Source organism: Fulmarus glacialis, unplaced genomic scaffold, assembly GCF_000690835.1.
Source record: "Fulmarus glacialis isolate BGI_N327 unplaced genomic scaffold, ASM69083v1 scaffold31656, whole genome shotgun sequence".
Lineage (NCBI taxonomy): Eukaryota > Metazoa > Chordata > Aves > Procellariiformes > Procellariidae > Fulmarus > Fulmarus glacialis.
This window is the reverse complement of record NW_009220544.1, coordinates 1-16,250: the sequence shown is the minus strand read 5'-3', so window position 1 is coordinate 16,250 and position 16,250 is coordinate 1. Positions and strand designations below refer to the sequence as shown.

Genomic DNA, 16,250 nt, shown 5'->3' with positions numbered 1-16,250 from the left:
TTTCCTTCCTTCCTTCAATACTGCTGTCAAAAGATCCAGTGCTCATATCAGGAATTACTTAGGCCTCAGTCATTTGCTAACTCTGCCAAAGTCTGGCTAATCTAGCCAATCAGCTTTGAAGAAAACAAAAATAAAACCAAAAAGCAGCACAAGATATAATTTTATACATCCTTAATAAACCCACCCTTTATTTTCTGCTATAACCTTTTCCTTGCGATTTCATTAACTACTGCAGCTTCTCATCATATAGAAAAATATTTGCAGCTACACCACACCTGTGATGTGACAAATTTTGTTCTAGGAGTATATTACTGTAGCAACAGCTGGAAAAAAAAAAAACAGACCTTTTCATATTTTTTTTCACCTGGGGTTAGGCTTTGCTGCAACAGATGCAATTTCAGAGCAACAAGAAAAACCACTATCCTGTTGCTCGGCAGTATTCTTTATTCGTTTTCTTCTCCAGCCAAGCATGACCAGCTTTTCTTCTCTGAAGCTTCCTTTTACCTCATTGCCTACCCCTAGCCCCTGATTCCCCCTCCCAAAAAACCTCTATAGCTATGTTACAAGCAAATACATCTTAACAAGTTTTAAAACTTTGGTTCTAAGAAAACACTTGGTCAGTTATCTCAAGGAAAAGTGGGAATGCTTTTTCTGGCACATTGCCGGAGTCAGAGCTCATCCCAGTAAGGTCTTAGAGCTGTACATGTAGTCACAAATCCAATACAATCCACTAAGCAAGTGCACAATTCTAGTTTTATTTTAATAGCAGACTTAGTCTCTCTCTCTCTCTCTCTCTCTCTCTCTCTAATCCTTGGTAAGGGTGCAATTCTTCAAACTGTTTGATAGAAATTATCTGCCTGTAGGTTGTTCTGTTTCTGCATGCTGTAAAATCCACTGTATCTTGAATCTGGGTCTGCAATTCTTAGCATCCTCTGAGAACTGTCCACTTGGACCATGGTACCTTTCTTGCAGTCCACATATACCAGTTGATTGTTTAGGCAAGAAGGCTGTTAAAACAGAAAGGGAATATTGAATCCGTTAAAAAATGTTTGTATTCCACCCATAATTAAAAAAATGTTTGTGGTTCAAGTCCGTAAGCACAAGCCAAAATCAAATCAGCAATGAAAGAGTCTGGACTTTTGCTAAACTTGGTAAAGGCTTATGCCGGGCACGATAACAGACCAACACCGTCTTCTGAATCACCATTTTTCGTCTTCTGAATGGAGCTCTGGTATTCCCATATCCAGTCCTACTATTCCTCTGTTTGAGAATCCTTCAACTGAAAGATTCTGCAGCTGAGAGGAAGGTGAAACAATGCTGGGTGCACACTACCTTAAATGTTTATGGGCTAAGCATGAAGGAGGACAGGCAGTAAGCATACTCTATGGATAGATACGAAGTTAGTGACAATGCTCACACTATAACATGCTACGAATCTTAAAAATTCCAGTTTCCACTGGTGTAGCTTCTTTTTCGAAGACTTAAATCAGATGGGTTTTTATTACTAAAAAATTATATTCAGTAACCCTTATCACAAAAAGGTTTTTTTACCCAGATATTTATTACAAAACATTATTGTAAAATGTTTTACATTTGGCTCTTCAATGTGGACTGGATTCACAAAGAAGTCCTGAGGTTCACTGATGTTAATGGAATCAGGGCTAAACATTAGCAGTCCATCTGTAATTTTAAACATCTTTTCTATAATCTTTCTTTTGGTATAGATATTATTTAAGCATAGTTGTTGATTTGTTCTTTATTGAATAGCTGGACTATTTTGAACAGACAGAACATAAGCCTAAACAGGCTTGCCAAAATTTATTACTATTTATTATCAGTCACCCAGCAAGGAACAGGAGAAACTAATGAGTGATATCTAGTTGAAGAAACCTTAAAAGAAAGCTACATTTATGACAAAGACTCTCACAAGAAATCTGAGTTTCAGCGCATCCATGGTCTTGCAATGAATCTGTATGTGGCTTAAAGCGAGCTTTCTTAGCATATGGATGATGTCTTTTGCTGACATTGAAAAAATGTTTCAGCAATAGAAGCGTTTGAGAAAAATGATGTTTCATAAGTAAGAAAGTACGTAGAATTATTGATTATAGTTCCACAGTTACAGAGTTGTGATTTTCACTTCAGCTTCAACTATTTTGTCACATAGCACGTAACAGCCTTTCTGAGAGTTTAGGAGTGAATACATTAGAGTTAAAAATTAATTTTTAAATGCATTCCTTAAGAAATTCAGAAACTGGAATTGCTTACTTGTCTTGAAAAACTGGAAGTGGAGTAATACTGATTCCTCATGCTTCCTATTTAATTACAATTGAATTCAACTTTATGCTCTGACTATATTTGTAAACTTTTTGGAAAAGTTTTTTTTTTTTTTTTAAAAAAAAACGCTCTGCAGCAGTGACAGAAAGAATATGGACACTTAATTTTTAAAGTTACTGTACTACTATTCTAGGTGGAACTGAAGAAAAGATGCTTTCAAATTGTGTTCCAAGTATGGACAAAGTCTATTTGATTAGAACTAGGAAATAGAAGTGGGATAAATTGGGGAACTGATATAAATGGCATTTGAATATAGAGTAAGGGCTTAGTCTGCTGATGGAACTATTACTCAAAACAAAATAATGCTCTTTTCACTGTTCATTTCCAAGCTACCTGCTTCTTCCTTTTTTTGGTAGTCTCAGAATATTTAATAGGTAGATATTTCCTGAGATCTCTCTTAAAATATTAAACCCCGAACCATATGATGCTGTTATTAGAAAATGTGATAAACACTACTAGCACATACAGTACCTGATGTTGGACAATACTTTTAAAGTAGATGAAAGTTAAGAAAGCAAAAATACTCTCTTATGAATTTGACTGCAGATAAGAAAATTGCATATATTTACCTACACATATACAAAGTTGGGTTTTTTAAAAATTTTTTTGCGGAGCTTGATTTCTGTCTAGTGACAAGTCATTACTACATGGAGCAGGAAATGCTTTTGTTTGACAGTGAAAAAAATCATTTAGGAGACTAAATAAATACCAACAGACTGACTGGTATACAATGGTTTAAAACATAAAGAGAAAATAATTTAAGAGAGTTCAGACGATGTGAACTTAATTGCATCCTACACAATATTCTAGTTAATCTTGTTTTCAAAAAAAGTGAAAGCCTGGAAACAGACATAAATACGGCACCTTTGATGGAGCTTTGTAGCAGGACACTGGAATCCACTGCTTTTTCTGATTGACAAGCAGAAGAACGATGATCAGTAACAGCGCTATCGTGATTGGAATTGTCACCAAGGCAACAGAGCCAACCGAGGCATCTTCACTTGGGTGTGGTCCACTGCCACTTCTGTACTCTCCCTGGAGGTGACTCATGTCTGCAAGGCAAATGTAAGCATTTATTAGTAATTATAAATGGGCCTTGACCAAAAAGAAAAATGTAATTATGAAAATCCCAGTCGTGGATCTTGTCACTCACATGAATTTGGACTTTCTCTCCTGAAATGTCACCTTATTCATATAAATTAGAACAACTGAAAGGTAGTATCTTATATAGCGACTATATTAGCTGGGAAAAGGCCATCAAAAAGAGAGGAAATAGGATGGAATCTAAAGCACAATAACAAGCAAGTCTGACAATAACCTCTTAGCTTAGTTGCGTTCATATCATCTTATCTGATCACAACTGAATTCCCACTTGTAAAAAAATCAGCCTGTGTTTCTATGCTGAGGAAAACCTGGAAGTCTTTTCCCTTTTTTGAAAAAAAAAAAACCCAACACACAACTGGTAAGACAATTCTGATGTTTTCTTCTGTATGCTCTCTCACTTGTTGAGAACATATTACAATACTTCCACAAATACAATACTCAGCCTGTGAAAACAGACTGCTGGCAGTCTACTAGACTGTAGCAAGTTTTGCATATAATTGCAAAGAATGGTAATTTTCAATGACATGTACAACATTCCCACACAGTTTGCAGTGTGTGTTTATAATCCCCAGCCAGGATAGTTGCAAGCCAGCTACTAATGCCTGGGAGAAAGGAAAATGTTGTAATTATAGAAGTGTAAGCTTACAATTTTGTAAAGCAGTTACATTTCATATATCCTTTCTCCTAGCCACCCAAAAATAGTATGCTATGAGATCATCCTTGGATTTAAAAAAAATATATACAAGTTTAGGTAGTCCTTCAATCAGAAAGGGTTAACGAAGACTGTGTCATAGTGTTTCCCCTACCCCAGAATAATGATTTCAGAACCATTTTAAACAAAAGGTGGATTTATATCCTTAGACAACTTTCTTAGCCCTGTGTCATTATACATGTGAAGTGGTTTTTTTTCATCTGGCATTTGTCTATGTTACATGTTAAGCTGTGGTACATGTTTTACCATTTTTGTTTATCAATGTAAGAATGTCAAATGGATCAAAGGCAAGTCTGTTGACTTCAGTGGCCTGACAAGAGCCTGCTTTCTAGTTTTTGTATCAGAAAAGATACTGCAGAATCACTCCTCATTCATCATTTTATTGCATTCTTAATTTTATAGAACTCCATCATACCAACACAGATGTTTCTTCCAAGCTGAAGATGGAATGATAATGAGACCAAATTGCATAAATATAATTTAATAGACTGACTCATCTTTACTCAAAGCAAAATGCATGTAAGAGTACGGCACTGAGGAATATTCTCAGATAACCACCTTTTCAAAGCATTACACAGATGCCACCTGAATAGAACAAGTAGATGCATTAAAACATGGGGAATAAACACAGACCTAAGTTAGCCCAGTTGATATCAGATCTTACCTCTGTGAATGTGGATGATGTCATTTTCACTTGGTGTTGGCCAGTTTGGTACTTCTAGTTCAATATCTCCTCGATGATTTGTCTTCTCAATGGGGATGTTAGTAGGTTCAGGTACATACATCTCTGTGAAATGAGATAAATGTGTTTCACAAAGTACAGGCTGCTTAACTTCCCAGTGCTGCTCTTAATTCAGAAAATATACTTGGCCATCTGCAGTGCCTTGTCCTATGAATCCTTTTATTTGTTTCAGAATTTTCACCATTACTAGTCTGGGGTTTTGTTTGAAAACCTGTTTCATACTGTATACGGGATACATGCCTGCTGCCATTATCATTATCCCAATGTGAATGGGATAATATAGTCGTGTGGACAAATTTGCTTTTGAAAATACCATTGCAGAATACACACTTTACTAGAGCCTTGCTCCTTTGTGATACTAAACAACAAAAATACCAAGGAAAGGCTACATCTTCCCAGTTGATATGTAAACTGTCACTGCTGGTTTCTTTGCCTGCCTTTTTTTGTAATCCTCAAAGTAGGAGAACCGCAAGAGGGGGTACTGCTGAATCTCCCCAGTTGTCCTGTCGGAAGTAGTTACCAGCTGACTGAGTAAGATGAGCAAACTCCTGCCGAAGTCTGTCAGGACTAGCATTAAAAACCAGTTGCAATTCTTATGTCCCTTGTGTCCATAGCTAAGAAAATTTCTTGCTACTTTTAAGCCAAGTTAAAATGATAGATAAAGCAATGCAATAGTTGAAAAGTAACGAAGAGACTCGGAAAAGACAGAAATGTTAATCACTGACAGAATCTGCAGAGATGTAAGAATATTCATTGTCCTACTTCACTAATGTATTTCCATAACCTTGCGAAAGGACAGAGCAGGGACAAGCAACTAATTTTTGAGTTCACAGTTCTCAGAGTAAGTAAAATTCAAACGATATATTTGCACAATATGCCTATCTGTTAAGAATATTCATTTTCCTGAAGTCTAAACGTCTGTTGTCTTCTTGATAATGTTCAAACATGGACTGATGTTCAAAAACCAATTAAAAAACCCTTATTATCAGTGCTGGAAAACCAGCACTACAATAATCTGGGTTGTCACATGATATTACCTGGACACATGGGACAGCAGCTTCCCTCCACGTTGATGGGTTCAGCACAAGGGAGGGGCGGGCAGCTGACGGTGGAGCAGAGAGTCTGACCCTGCAGGCAGTAGCAGTGTGTGCAGCTGTCAATGTCCCAGCGTTCCTCATCTGCGTATGTTTTTCCATTGAAGTGGCAGACCACTTTCTTTGGAACTGTATCTTCTGTTGAAGGAAAACAGAGTGGTGTGATCACGCAGTAATGGCCGATTACACACAAATCTGATTTCATTCCCAAACACAGAAGTGAAACAATAGCCACAAAGAAATCCCAACTATAATTAAAAGACCGTCTCCACATCTTCTGGAAAACCTTTGTTAAAAAAGTGGCATTTCTGCTTCTTTATGAAGTACGTAATTAGCCTGGGCTGCTTCTCCTCATTTTCCTCATGCAAGAGGCTAGAGGACGGATGATTGGGACATGAAATGATGATATCAAAAGTGCTGTGAAAATTAAGAAAAATTGATTTTTTTACATTTGACTGTTTGAGACTGCCAATTACTCCTCCTTGTTTCCTAGTAAATCCTATTTAACTAAGGAAAAAAACCAGACTACCTACATTTCTAATTACCAAAGTTCAAGAAAGATGAACTCAGTCTGTAATACTTGAAGAAAAGATTAGGCTGGATGCTGAGAAGGATGAAGCAACTCACAGGTGACGTAACTAGAAGTACTTCGACTATTTATTATGATAAAACAGATTCGAAGAGGATCTGATCATTCCCTGTAACTGCATCAATGGAAAACCCCAGGAAAAGGGCAGTAACCAAACTCAGTACGTTTTTTTCATGGTTAGTATTATATAAATTGGAAATTGGTGTGATCTTAACCCTCAGAAAAAAGTGAGGTTCCAGAACACCTTTCCGAAAGATTGAGAGCTGTAAAACTAACAACTTTTCAGATAAACTTTGACACAGTATGTAATAGAGACCTGGACTTGATGAAGAAAATAGGTCTTGCGAAAACATTAAAAAGAAGCATTCAATACACCATTTTTTTTATGCTGCATCCTATGCAAGCCTTTTAGGTGGTCTGCAGTATACCTTCTATTTCACTGAGAAGACAGTCATGAATTGTTTAGCCTAGGATGTTTTTTTGCTGCTATAGCACTTTATAGATAATCAAAATAAAACTACACAGCAGAACCTCCAAAAGCCAAGCAGCACCTCATTTTCATCTTAGCTTCTCGCTACCTTTTTTTCTGAGAGGCAGAAATTATGATGATGAAACCTGCTGATGACATGGATTTGCAGATTAACCATATGCATGAGATAACTGAATGAAATTGCAAAGTAACTTAAGCCGTTAGAGAAATACTAACTAATGTTAGTATTCACACAGATTACATATGTAAATATGTCAGTTAGAACTACCTCCCAAATATAAATAGTCTTATTAAATAATTTGGCCATCAGTACAGCTTTTAATTAGTGACAACATAACAGACTGACATCATCGGGAATAACAAGGTTAGCAGTCAGCAGACTTGCAACAGATCTGGACAGAGTAAATTCAAATGCAAAAGAAGACCAGCTAGAAGTACTATTGTGAAAATACTAATGGAATTATCTGAAAAGCGTAAATATTCCAGAGGGCCTTGGTATGGGTATCCCATGGCTTCCATGGTTTTAAGTATGGGTCCCAACCTCTCCAATTAGAAGATTTTGTAAGTGAATATGGGGTGGACATGGGAAAGGAAGAGTGGGAGGAAAAGGTGTCTGCAAGCTGCACATTAGGTTCTTCCATAGACGACTTGCATGTTGGCATATAGAGCCAGTGGAGCCCTGTGTTGGCCAGAAAGTAGATATGGCTGGGGAGAGGGTGAGGCACACAGCCTGAGCAGTCCTCTACTGCTCATTACCTATGCAGACCTAATGCTGAGCACTCTGGGGTGATCTGCTCCCAAAAGCACTATCTTGCCCCACTCAGGACAGCTTCTTCAATTCAGCAGCTGGTTTGGCTGGAAAAGTTCTTCAACTTGCTCAGGCTTTTGCAAGTTTGTAAAGAAACACATCACAATTTAATACAGTAAATGTTTTTTAGAAGAAGGAACAAGGGTAAAATCACAACAGCAGTGTTGCACCTTTGAACCTCAAGAAGAAACTTTTAATTCCTAAGAAACATCCTGTGTGTGTCTCCCATTTTAGTGTCCATCTCTTTGCAAATATAAGCACAGGATGAAGATGAAGGCCACAACATAACAAGTGCTCAAGGACAGTGGAAACAAGCGAGACTTGCAGTAAGAAACCCATATACAAAAATGCAGTTCAGGATACCGTGTCTGGCTCTACCTGTCTTCTCTCAAATTTCCTCTAGCTGCACCAGTAAATCAATCTCATCTGGTAAACAAACAGTCATTGCTTTGTTTTCCACAGAAGACTAATCTTGTTTCTAATCAAATAGCTATCCCTTTATCCTCTCTAGAGTAGAAGGTTATTTTCCCAAATTAATCTTTCGTTGCATGAGAACGAGGAATGTTGAACAGACAGGATGAATTTGAGGATTCAGACAAACAACAAAGCCTCTAAAATTTTGAATTTGAATCTATACTAACTTGTTAGGCATTAACCAGATCTGGATCCAGAAAGAAGCAGAATAAAATACAGTGCTAAAACCCTGCATAATTTTTGAAATTCAAATAAATGAAGAAGGCCTGTTTCCACAGAGTTTGCCTACTAAACATTTTATCAACTATTATATGAAAATAGTAAAGAAGAATCTGTACAAAGACGTGCTTCACAGTTCTCAAGAAATGAAGAGTAAAATAGTAAGAACCAGAAGGACAAAAATTAAATGCATGACCTTACTCCGCTTACAGGCAAGCGTATATAGTTCATAGAACTATAAAAGTAAGTTTCCATGATTTTCAGTTATTTAGACCACAAAACATACTGACAACATAGTACAGTTTAGATTAATAAAATGTATCATCATTGAAAGTCTTCATATCTGAGCATTAATTAAAATCTGGCTTCTGTATTTCTAATTGCTGAGCAATTGCTACTAAAAAAAAATCATTAGGTTTTTACAGCTTACACATTTAAGTATTTGCAATATTGTGCAACCATATGGGATTCAAAGTGAATTAATTAAAGCCATGTTGTGTGTACATATTTGCAAACCTCACATGCAAGGTGTAGGCACAAAGTTCTTGAGGTTTTATTTTTGTAGTTCATGGCACTAGTCCCTGTGGTACCTCCCTTCCTTGACCTAAAGAATTCTCCAGTACAGTACTAAGGCTCATGTTCTGACTCTACTGGTTTGATTGCCCAACTTTGCATATACTTTGTATTTTTCTAACATTAAAATGTATTCTGGATTAAAATGATCTTTATGGTTGCAAAGTCAATCACTGGAAGAAAAGCCTGCAGAAAGACAGTTGTCAAAGAAACTTTTAATCCTCCCCGTTTTGTATGCAAACCGTGATGAGAAAGTAGTAATAGGATAACATAGTATTTTCCCCTCAAAATGTCCTCATCAGGAAATAGGGTTCCAAGGGCAACTGAAATTTTGATACTTTCTAACTTTTCCAGGCATTTATTTGATGGAATTCCTTGCATATCCTGTAAAACTGTATCACCTATTATTAAAGATATTTTTTCTGCAACAAATTAAGATTTCAAGAGCTGTATCAATGGTACATATCGGAAAGGACTTCATAACCTTTCTGACATCTTTCTGATGGAGAACTGTATTGTTTATATATGGGCAAGTTGATTGACATGTTCAGTTAACAATTATTTTATTATATTCCTTTTTACTGAATTCTCTTTTACTGTATCTCCCCCTACTACTTTTGGAAATGAAGGTTATAGTAAGCTCTGAAGGTTTTCCAACAATGCTACAAACACTTAATTTCAGTAAGTTCATTATACAATTCTTCTCTATCAGCAGCTTCCACTCTACAGCCTTTGTATTTACTGCGAACTCACAAAAAAGTAATCTGTAAATAAACACTCCTATTCAAAATACAATGAAAAACTGATCAGGAATCTCAAATTCTGCAACTTTAAAAATGCAATTTTCACTATCTACAGCATCCACCATTTACTTCAAATCCAAATTCAAAACCAGCACATGGTCCTTAATTCTTTATGCATTTTTAGTATTTAAAAATTCTCCCTAATTTTTTCTCAAATATATTATTTTGCTTCTTCTATAACTATCTTTAATGAACTTCCTGTTTTTTCCCCGTATTTTAATTTAGATGCCCTTTATTCTGTGAAATTTCTTTATTCTGTGAAATTTCATAATGCTTCAGCTTATCTTCTGCAGTCATAATTAGCATTTTCCTCATATTATCACATATCTTGACATAACATACATGTTACCTGGCAGATCTTCCTTTAAATAAAACAATTTTTGTGTAGTGTTTTCATCTAGTAAGGTGTATTACCAGTTTTCAGGAGGATGTCCTCTCAAGTTTGTAGGCAAATTACATTTATATCTTCCTGCACTTCTACCTCAGAACCACAAATCGTGACCCTCAAAGCTCCCTATGCAGATTTCACTCTCCAGTTCAACTGAAGGCACAAACTGCATCTCCCCAAAACAGGGAAAACATACTTCAATCTGGGAATAAAACTTCTTTCTTATTCCCAAGAAGGGAACAGCAAGTTATCAACTATTTTTATTTGCTCACCAATACAGTAAGGACAACATTGTCCCTTTCTCAAAACAGGTCTCTCACAGGATACCGGTGGGCAAGACTCAGAGTAGCATCTAATCACACCATCCATGCAAACGCAGCTAGTGCAAACATTGGGCTTCCAGGACTCAGCTGTCAGAAAAATATCTCCTTCATCGTTTTTGCAATAACTGGGCATGCTCTCATTGGTTGATGAAGAGGGCTGAAGAGGCTCATCTGTAAATATAAACAGATTAAGTTATTTAACTTGCAGTAGCTAGCTTCTCTCATATTTCATCAAGAGAGGGTTCACTCTTGAAGAACACAATGGAATTGTAACACATAGGCTCACTACTTCAGAAGAACTAGAAGGACAGAGCCTTATGCCTCTTCAGTCCTTACATGTGATGATGTGCTCTAGAATAAAGTTTATGTAGACCTTTATTGAGTTTACTCAAAAAAAAAAAAAAGAAAAAAAAAAGAAAAAAGAGGAAAAAAAGGACAGCAAAGTGAAAAACAATCACCATCAGAAGTAGCCCCTCAGAAAGCCACTCTGAATGCTCTGAACTGAATGGTATATAGGAATTCACTTTAAATTAGAGAGATTAGATTTTACATCTAAAAATTGAATGCCAGGTTCTGCCATGTCAGTTCAAATCCTTGAATGATGCAAAGTGAAAAGCTATTATGCTGCTGTCGCCTTCACTAGTGGACTTATGTGAGCTAATTATAAGCTGTTGAGAAACAAATGGAACTTGATCGGGCTCCAGCTTGATGGCAATGGGTCTGCTTTAATTCTCATACCCGCACATGGGGGAGACATATTTCTGCAATGAAGCTGTATCTTACAGACATTATGGATCAAGAAATATGACTGTATGTGCAGAGAACATATAAGAAAAGGAGAAGAAAAAAAAGGGGCACAGAGATCAGGTTCTCAATCTGCGTAAGTTATGAGATTAAGCTCCTTATATAGCCAGTGAGGAAAGATCAGCTCCTCCAAACAGTATTTTGAAGTTAAGCAAATGTGCATTGTTATTAATAATGAGAAAAATGGAAGTCAGGAGAACTGGCTAACTTTTTTACTGAAAATATTTTGTCAGGAAAAAACCACCCAAAAATCCAACAAACACCCTATAGAAGACATTGCAAAACCTAACTTTTTTTTTCCCTAAAGTAAAACTTTTAGATTTTGTTTTTAATAAAGACAAGTGTTTTCTCAGTGAGTTTACATACAATTCACAGGTTTGGACTAAAGTTCCACTGCAATAAACTCCCCCATTTGATGTGTAAAATAGGAATTCACGATCATATATAATCGCATTTCTTTCATCGGGGGAAGTAAATCCTGTTACCTTCTTGACACTGTGAGGCAGTCTAGGAGGAATCTGGCACACCTGCTGGGCTGGAATGCTTTGATATTACTCAGTTGCCTTCAAGTCACTCTCAAATCATACCAGGTGAAGGTAAAAGCAAACAGAAGTATTTTTGAGACCAAATCCCAAACAGACAAGATAGTAGTAAAAAGGTTCATAGAATCCAAGGCATGCAGAAAGGAAGAGAAACAAGCCTGTATCTGCCTCGAACTTTGGCTACTTTCAAAGTTTCTCTAATCCTGCATGTTTCCATAAACAAGCCAGTGCATATTTCATAAACCTTCCAACTAAGGATTCTGGTTCTCATGCAACCCTTACATCATTAGATTGCCTTCAAAGATGATCAAACTTCAGGGCCACAACTCCCCTTTACATATAAGATACCTCTCGCACACAGTCAAGTTTTGCAGTGGAAATAGAGGATTGCAGGTTCTCACTCCAAACTGCTAAAGAACAAAGGCACTACAACAACCAACTGTGCACATACTGAAACATTCAATACTCACATCATACATTCTCAGATCAAGAAAGGACTCTGATGAAAGCTCGTTGTCAATATATACCTGGGCATTGTGGACAGCAGGAGTCCTGTGTGCGGGTGGGGTTTTGACAAAGAAGAGGTGGACAGACTTCAGTCTCACACAGGACACGTCCACTGTGGCATGTACACTGTGTGCAAGAATCAATATTCCATGTCTCTCCTTCTACAAAGTATTCCCCACCAGGAGCATGACAGATCGATGGACTGGTGAGCTCTGGCTTCTGCACAATTATTTCATCTGGGAAAAACAGAATTGGAAGACAGGCAAAATCAACTGTAACTCTAATGATTAACAAATGTACCCAAGATTAATAATTTCTGTAATTACTGAAAATATTAGGAATAACAAAACGAGCTATACATACATTCCTAATGAAGCTCTTTTGACTTTATGTCACTTTTGACTTTATGTCACCTGCATCCCATGGAAAATGGGAAAAATATAAAGAAGAAGCAATTTGAGAATTAGTCTGAATAAATGCTAGTTAATATAAATCGGAGATAACTTTAAGCATTCTTGGCATTTCAGAAAAAAAACAAACCAACCTGTGATGTAGGAATGCCAAGAGACAACTGTCATTTTCTGAAAAATTACACTGTTCGGACAATTTCTTAACTGCTAAATATTAGCATCAGTGCAGTTCCTGAAAGGATGGATGAGTATGCTTCTTGTCTGGGATTAGGAAGTCCAGATTCACCTGTCTGCCTTTAAGTTTCTTGAGTGATATGTGTCTGTACCATTTGGTGCCAGATTAAAAAAAAAAAAAAAAAAGAAAAAGAAAAAGACAGAATCCCCCACCCAAACCCCTAAAAACATGTAAGCACTTAACACTGGTGGAAGTGCTTCATCACTTTGTTCCATTTAAAAATAAATAAATAAATAATCTGCAGTCTTTGAAGTGGACCCAAGGAGATGCCACAGTGTGTAGACTCGTATTTCCAGTGACTGTATGTGACCAAATGAACCTTAATTCCTTTTCAAACAATTAATTACATTACCTGTACAGCCCTGCCTAAAAGACTCTCTCAGCCTCTAACACAGGCAGTTTAGAGAATAGATTTGACCTCCTTCAAGGTAAGAAAGGAACTGAAACTGTTTCCCTTGTTCAGCATGAGTATCCTCCAGCCACTGGGGTATTAAGAAAATGGGGGAAGTCTCTTTACCTCTTGGCATCTTAAAAGAAAAAAGAAACCTGTCCTGCACTTTGAAAGTGTTTAAGCACTTACCATCAAGAAAAGGTTATGCCACGAACTGCATCCTCATAGCCTGCTTAAAATGCTTTGAAGCCCACCCCCACATAAGGGGCAATAAGTGCAATAATAGTTGCCAGCTTACCATGCTGGTTGCTTTGGACCTGGAGTGAGTCCACCAGCTTTCTCCATGCACTGTGTATAGGAATCGAGATGCCTCACACAGCATGTTTTATTCAACTACAGAAGCCATGAGTTTGAAAGCTACATGGTGCAACATGAAGCTTCAGGCTTCTAAGTGATGTTGTCCTTCAGCCTGAATTCAACCCATCTAACGTTAGACAACTAAGTTGGTGCCTACATTAAGAACCGAGCTGCCTCAGGTTTCCTGTGCTATGAATGGTGGGGAAGAGAAAGTGACTTCCAGGTAATGACTCTACATCTCTAAACCACTTTCTGAAGGTCCCTTTCTCCTACTTAATTATAAAGATGCCTAATGTGAACATCATCCTAATCCAAATATCTTGGTCAAGGGCAGATAGCATTCTAGTCATTTAGGTAGACCAAGGCTCACAAAGTGCACGTGCTTCTCTCCACATTCATAGCACTGCTGTACTTGTCTGGAGAATGGCTTCTGTGCCCTTTGCTCTACGACATTGCCACATAGAAGACACACCACTCAGTTATTTGTTTTCATTTCTGGAGAATGATCAGTAGAACTCAAGGAACCTGACTCTGGCCGATCTTACTCTACTCACAAAGTACTTGCTCATTTCTTCTTTCAGGGAATTATTTTATCTTTCACTGATTCGCTTATGCTATGCTTTTGCTATTGCTTCCATTTATGAACCACATATGTGATTCAGCAGCATTTACCTGAAATGAGATAGCTGGTCTGCTGCCTTGTCACTGTTTGTTTTTTATTTCAGCTGGAACAATATATTACATTTTATGCAATGGCATCCTAACTCATGGCAAAGGCAATACTAATTGTTTTCTGGAAATTTTCTGAGTCATCTCCTTTGCATTTAGTCCTCTGCAAAGTCATAGGCCTATTTTACTACAGCTCATATACTGTTCATAATCAGAAAAGCATAACCAGATAGTACTGCTGTACATATGGTATTGCTTACTGCTCCCTTAGCAGCACTGATATTGACATATCACTGCAACTGAATTGCTACAAATGTACAACTACTATATTCCTGAAGGAGGAACTATAGCCAAACAAATACACACTTTCTGGATAGCATGGTTCTGCAAAACACTAGCAGTTAATGGCTTTCTAAATCTTACAGGAAACCTGGAGCTTTTCAAAAGCATTGTGACAATCCACTTAAATCTCTTAATATATAGAAACACGGTTATAATGAATGTTGTAGCAGTCAAGGTATATCTTGCTCTGTTGAAAACTAACTAAATATGGAATTGAACGTAACCGGTTTTTTTTCAGTCTGAAAAATGACCTCTGAGAGCTGCCACTTCCCTGATGATAGGTTAACAGTGCAATTCAAAACTCAATAGATCAGGATTGCTAATTATTTCAATATCCTTATGCCAGACACATTCGAGTGACATGCTCACAGTCTCACGGTTCCAAACTGCATTCCTATCTACTGAAAGCCATGATATTTATTTAACAACATCAGTGGGGAATCAATACATTGCAAAATAAAATCAGAAGTACCTTTCTAACAAATATAAAACCTCAGTGGGAGAAACAAAACCACACTAGGACTAATTTGGCCATATTAATTCATACACTTATATAAGCAATCACTTTAAAAAAATGCTGTGTCTGCCCTAGCATTGTCAGAGTTTACACCAAGTGTGACTTTGCTAACACAGAAGCTAGGTGACTAGTACCTTGAAAGCAGGAAAGATGTCAGAGAAACCTACGCAGATGCTGCATCTCAAAGGAACAGACACTACTAGGTAAGCAACTGCTCTTTTATACAAGTGACCAACGTTGCTGGTGCTCAGAATCAAACATTGATCTCATCCACAAGAAATGTATAATGTGAGAAGATAGGTACTGCTAATCTCATACTGATCTTTCTTCCACAAACTGAACATTAGGCTTATGAATGGATTTACCCAAACTCATTCTCCGTACACAAAGTAACTAGCCACTGGTGCTGCTGAAAGACCAAAATTAACATTACTCTTATTTGAATGCTTTGAAGTATTCTGTATGTGTTAGGTAAATCAATATGCACAAGTATGCTGATAGTAGAGTGAAATCAGGAATGAGTTGGGGACCTAACAACAGAATTGCTGGGACTGGAACAACCATCCTACATTGTAAATTTTGAATCTCGAATGTTTATCTAGTGCAAGACTGACATGCTAACCTGTCCCCATCCATATGAAGTATACCATCTCCTACAATCATAGAATCATAGAATGGTTTGGGTTGGAAGGGACCTTAAAGACCATCTAGTTCCACCCCCCCTGCCATGGGCAGGGACACCTTCCACTAGGGTCAGGTTGCTCAAAGTCCCATCCAGCCTGGCCCTGAACCTCTTCCAGTGCCTCACCATGCTCACAGTGAA

General features: G+C 37.3%; 1 protein-coding gene across 1 annotated transcript; it reads right to left on the bottom strand.

Moving 5' to 3' along the window:
• Positions 1–362: 362 nt before the first annotated feature.
• Positions 363–12,742, bottom strand: LOC104078962 (cysteine-rich motor neuron 1 protein; the record flags this gene model as incomplete). The annotated part of the gene is made up of 6 exons (XM_009580805.1): positions 363–1,007; positions 3,199–3,386; positions 4,815–4,937; positions 5,930–6,124; positions 10,603–10,824; positions 12,527–12,742. Coding segments are annotated over 6 exons (1,121 nt in total), but the record flags the coding sequence as incomplete, so codon positions are not given.
• Between the last annotated feature and the right edge of the window lie 3,508 nt (positions 12,743–16,250).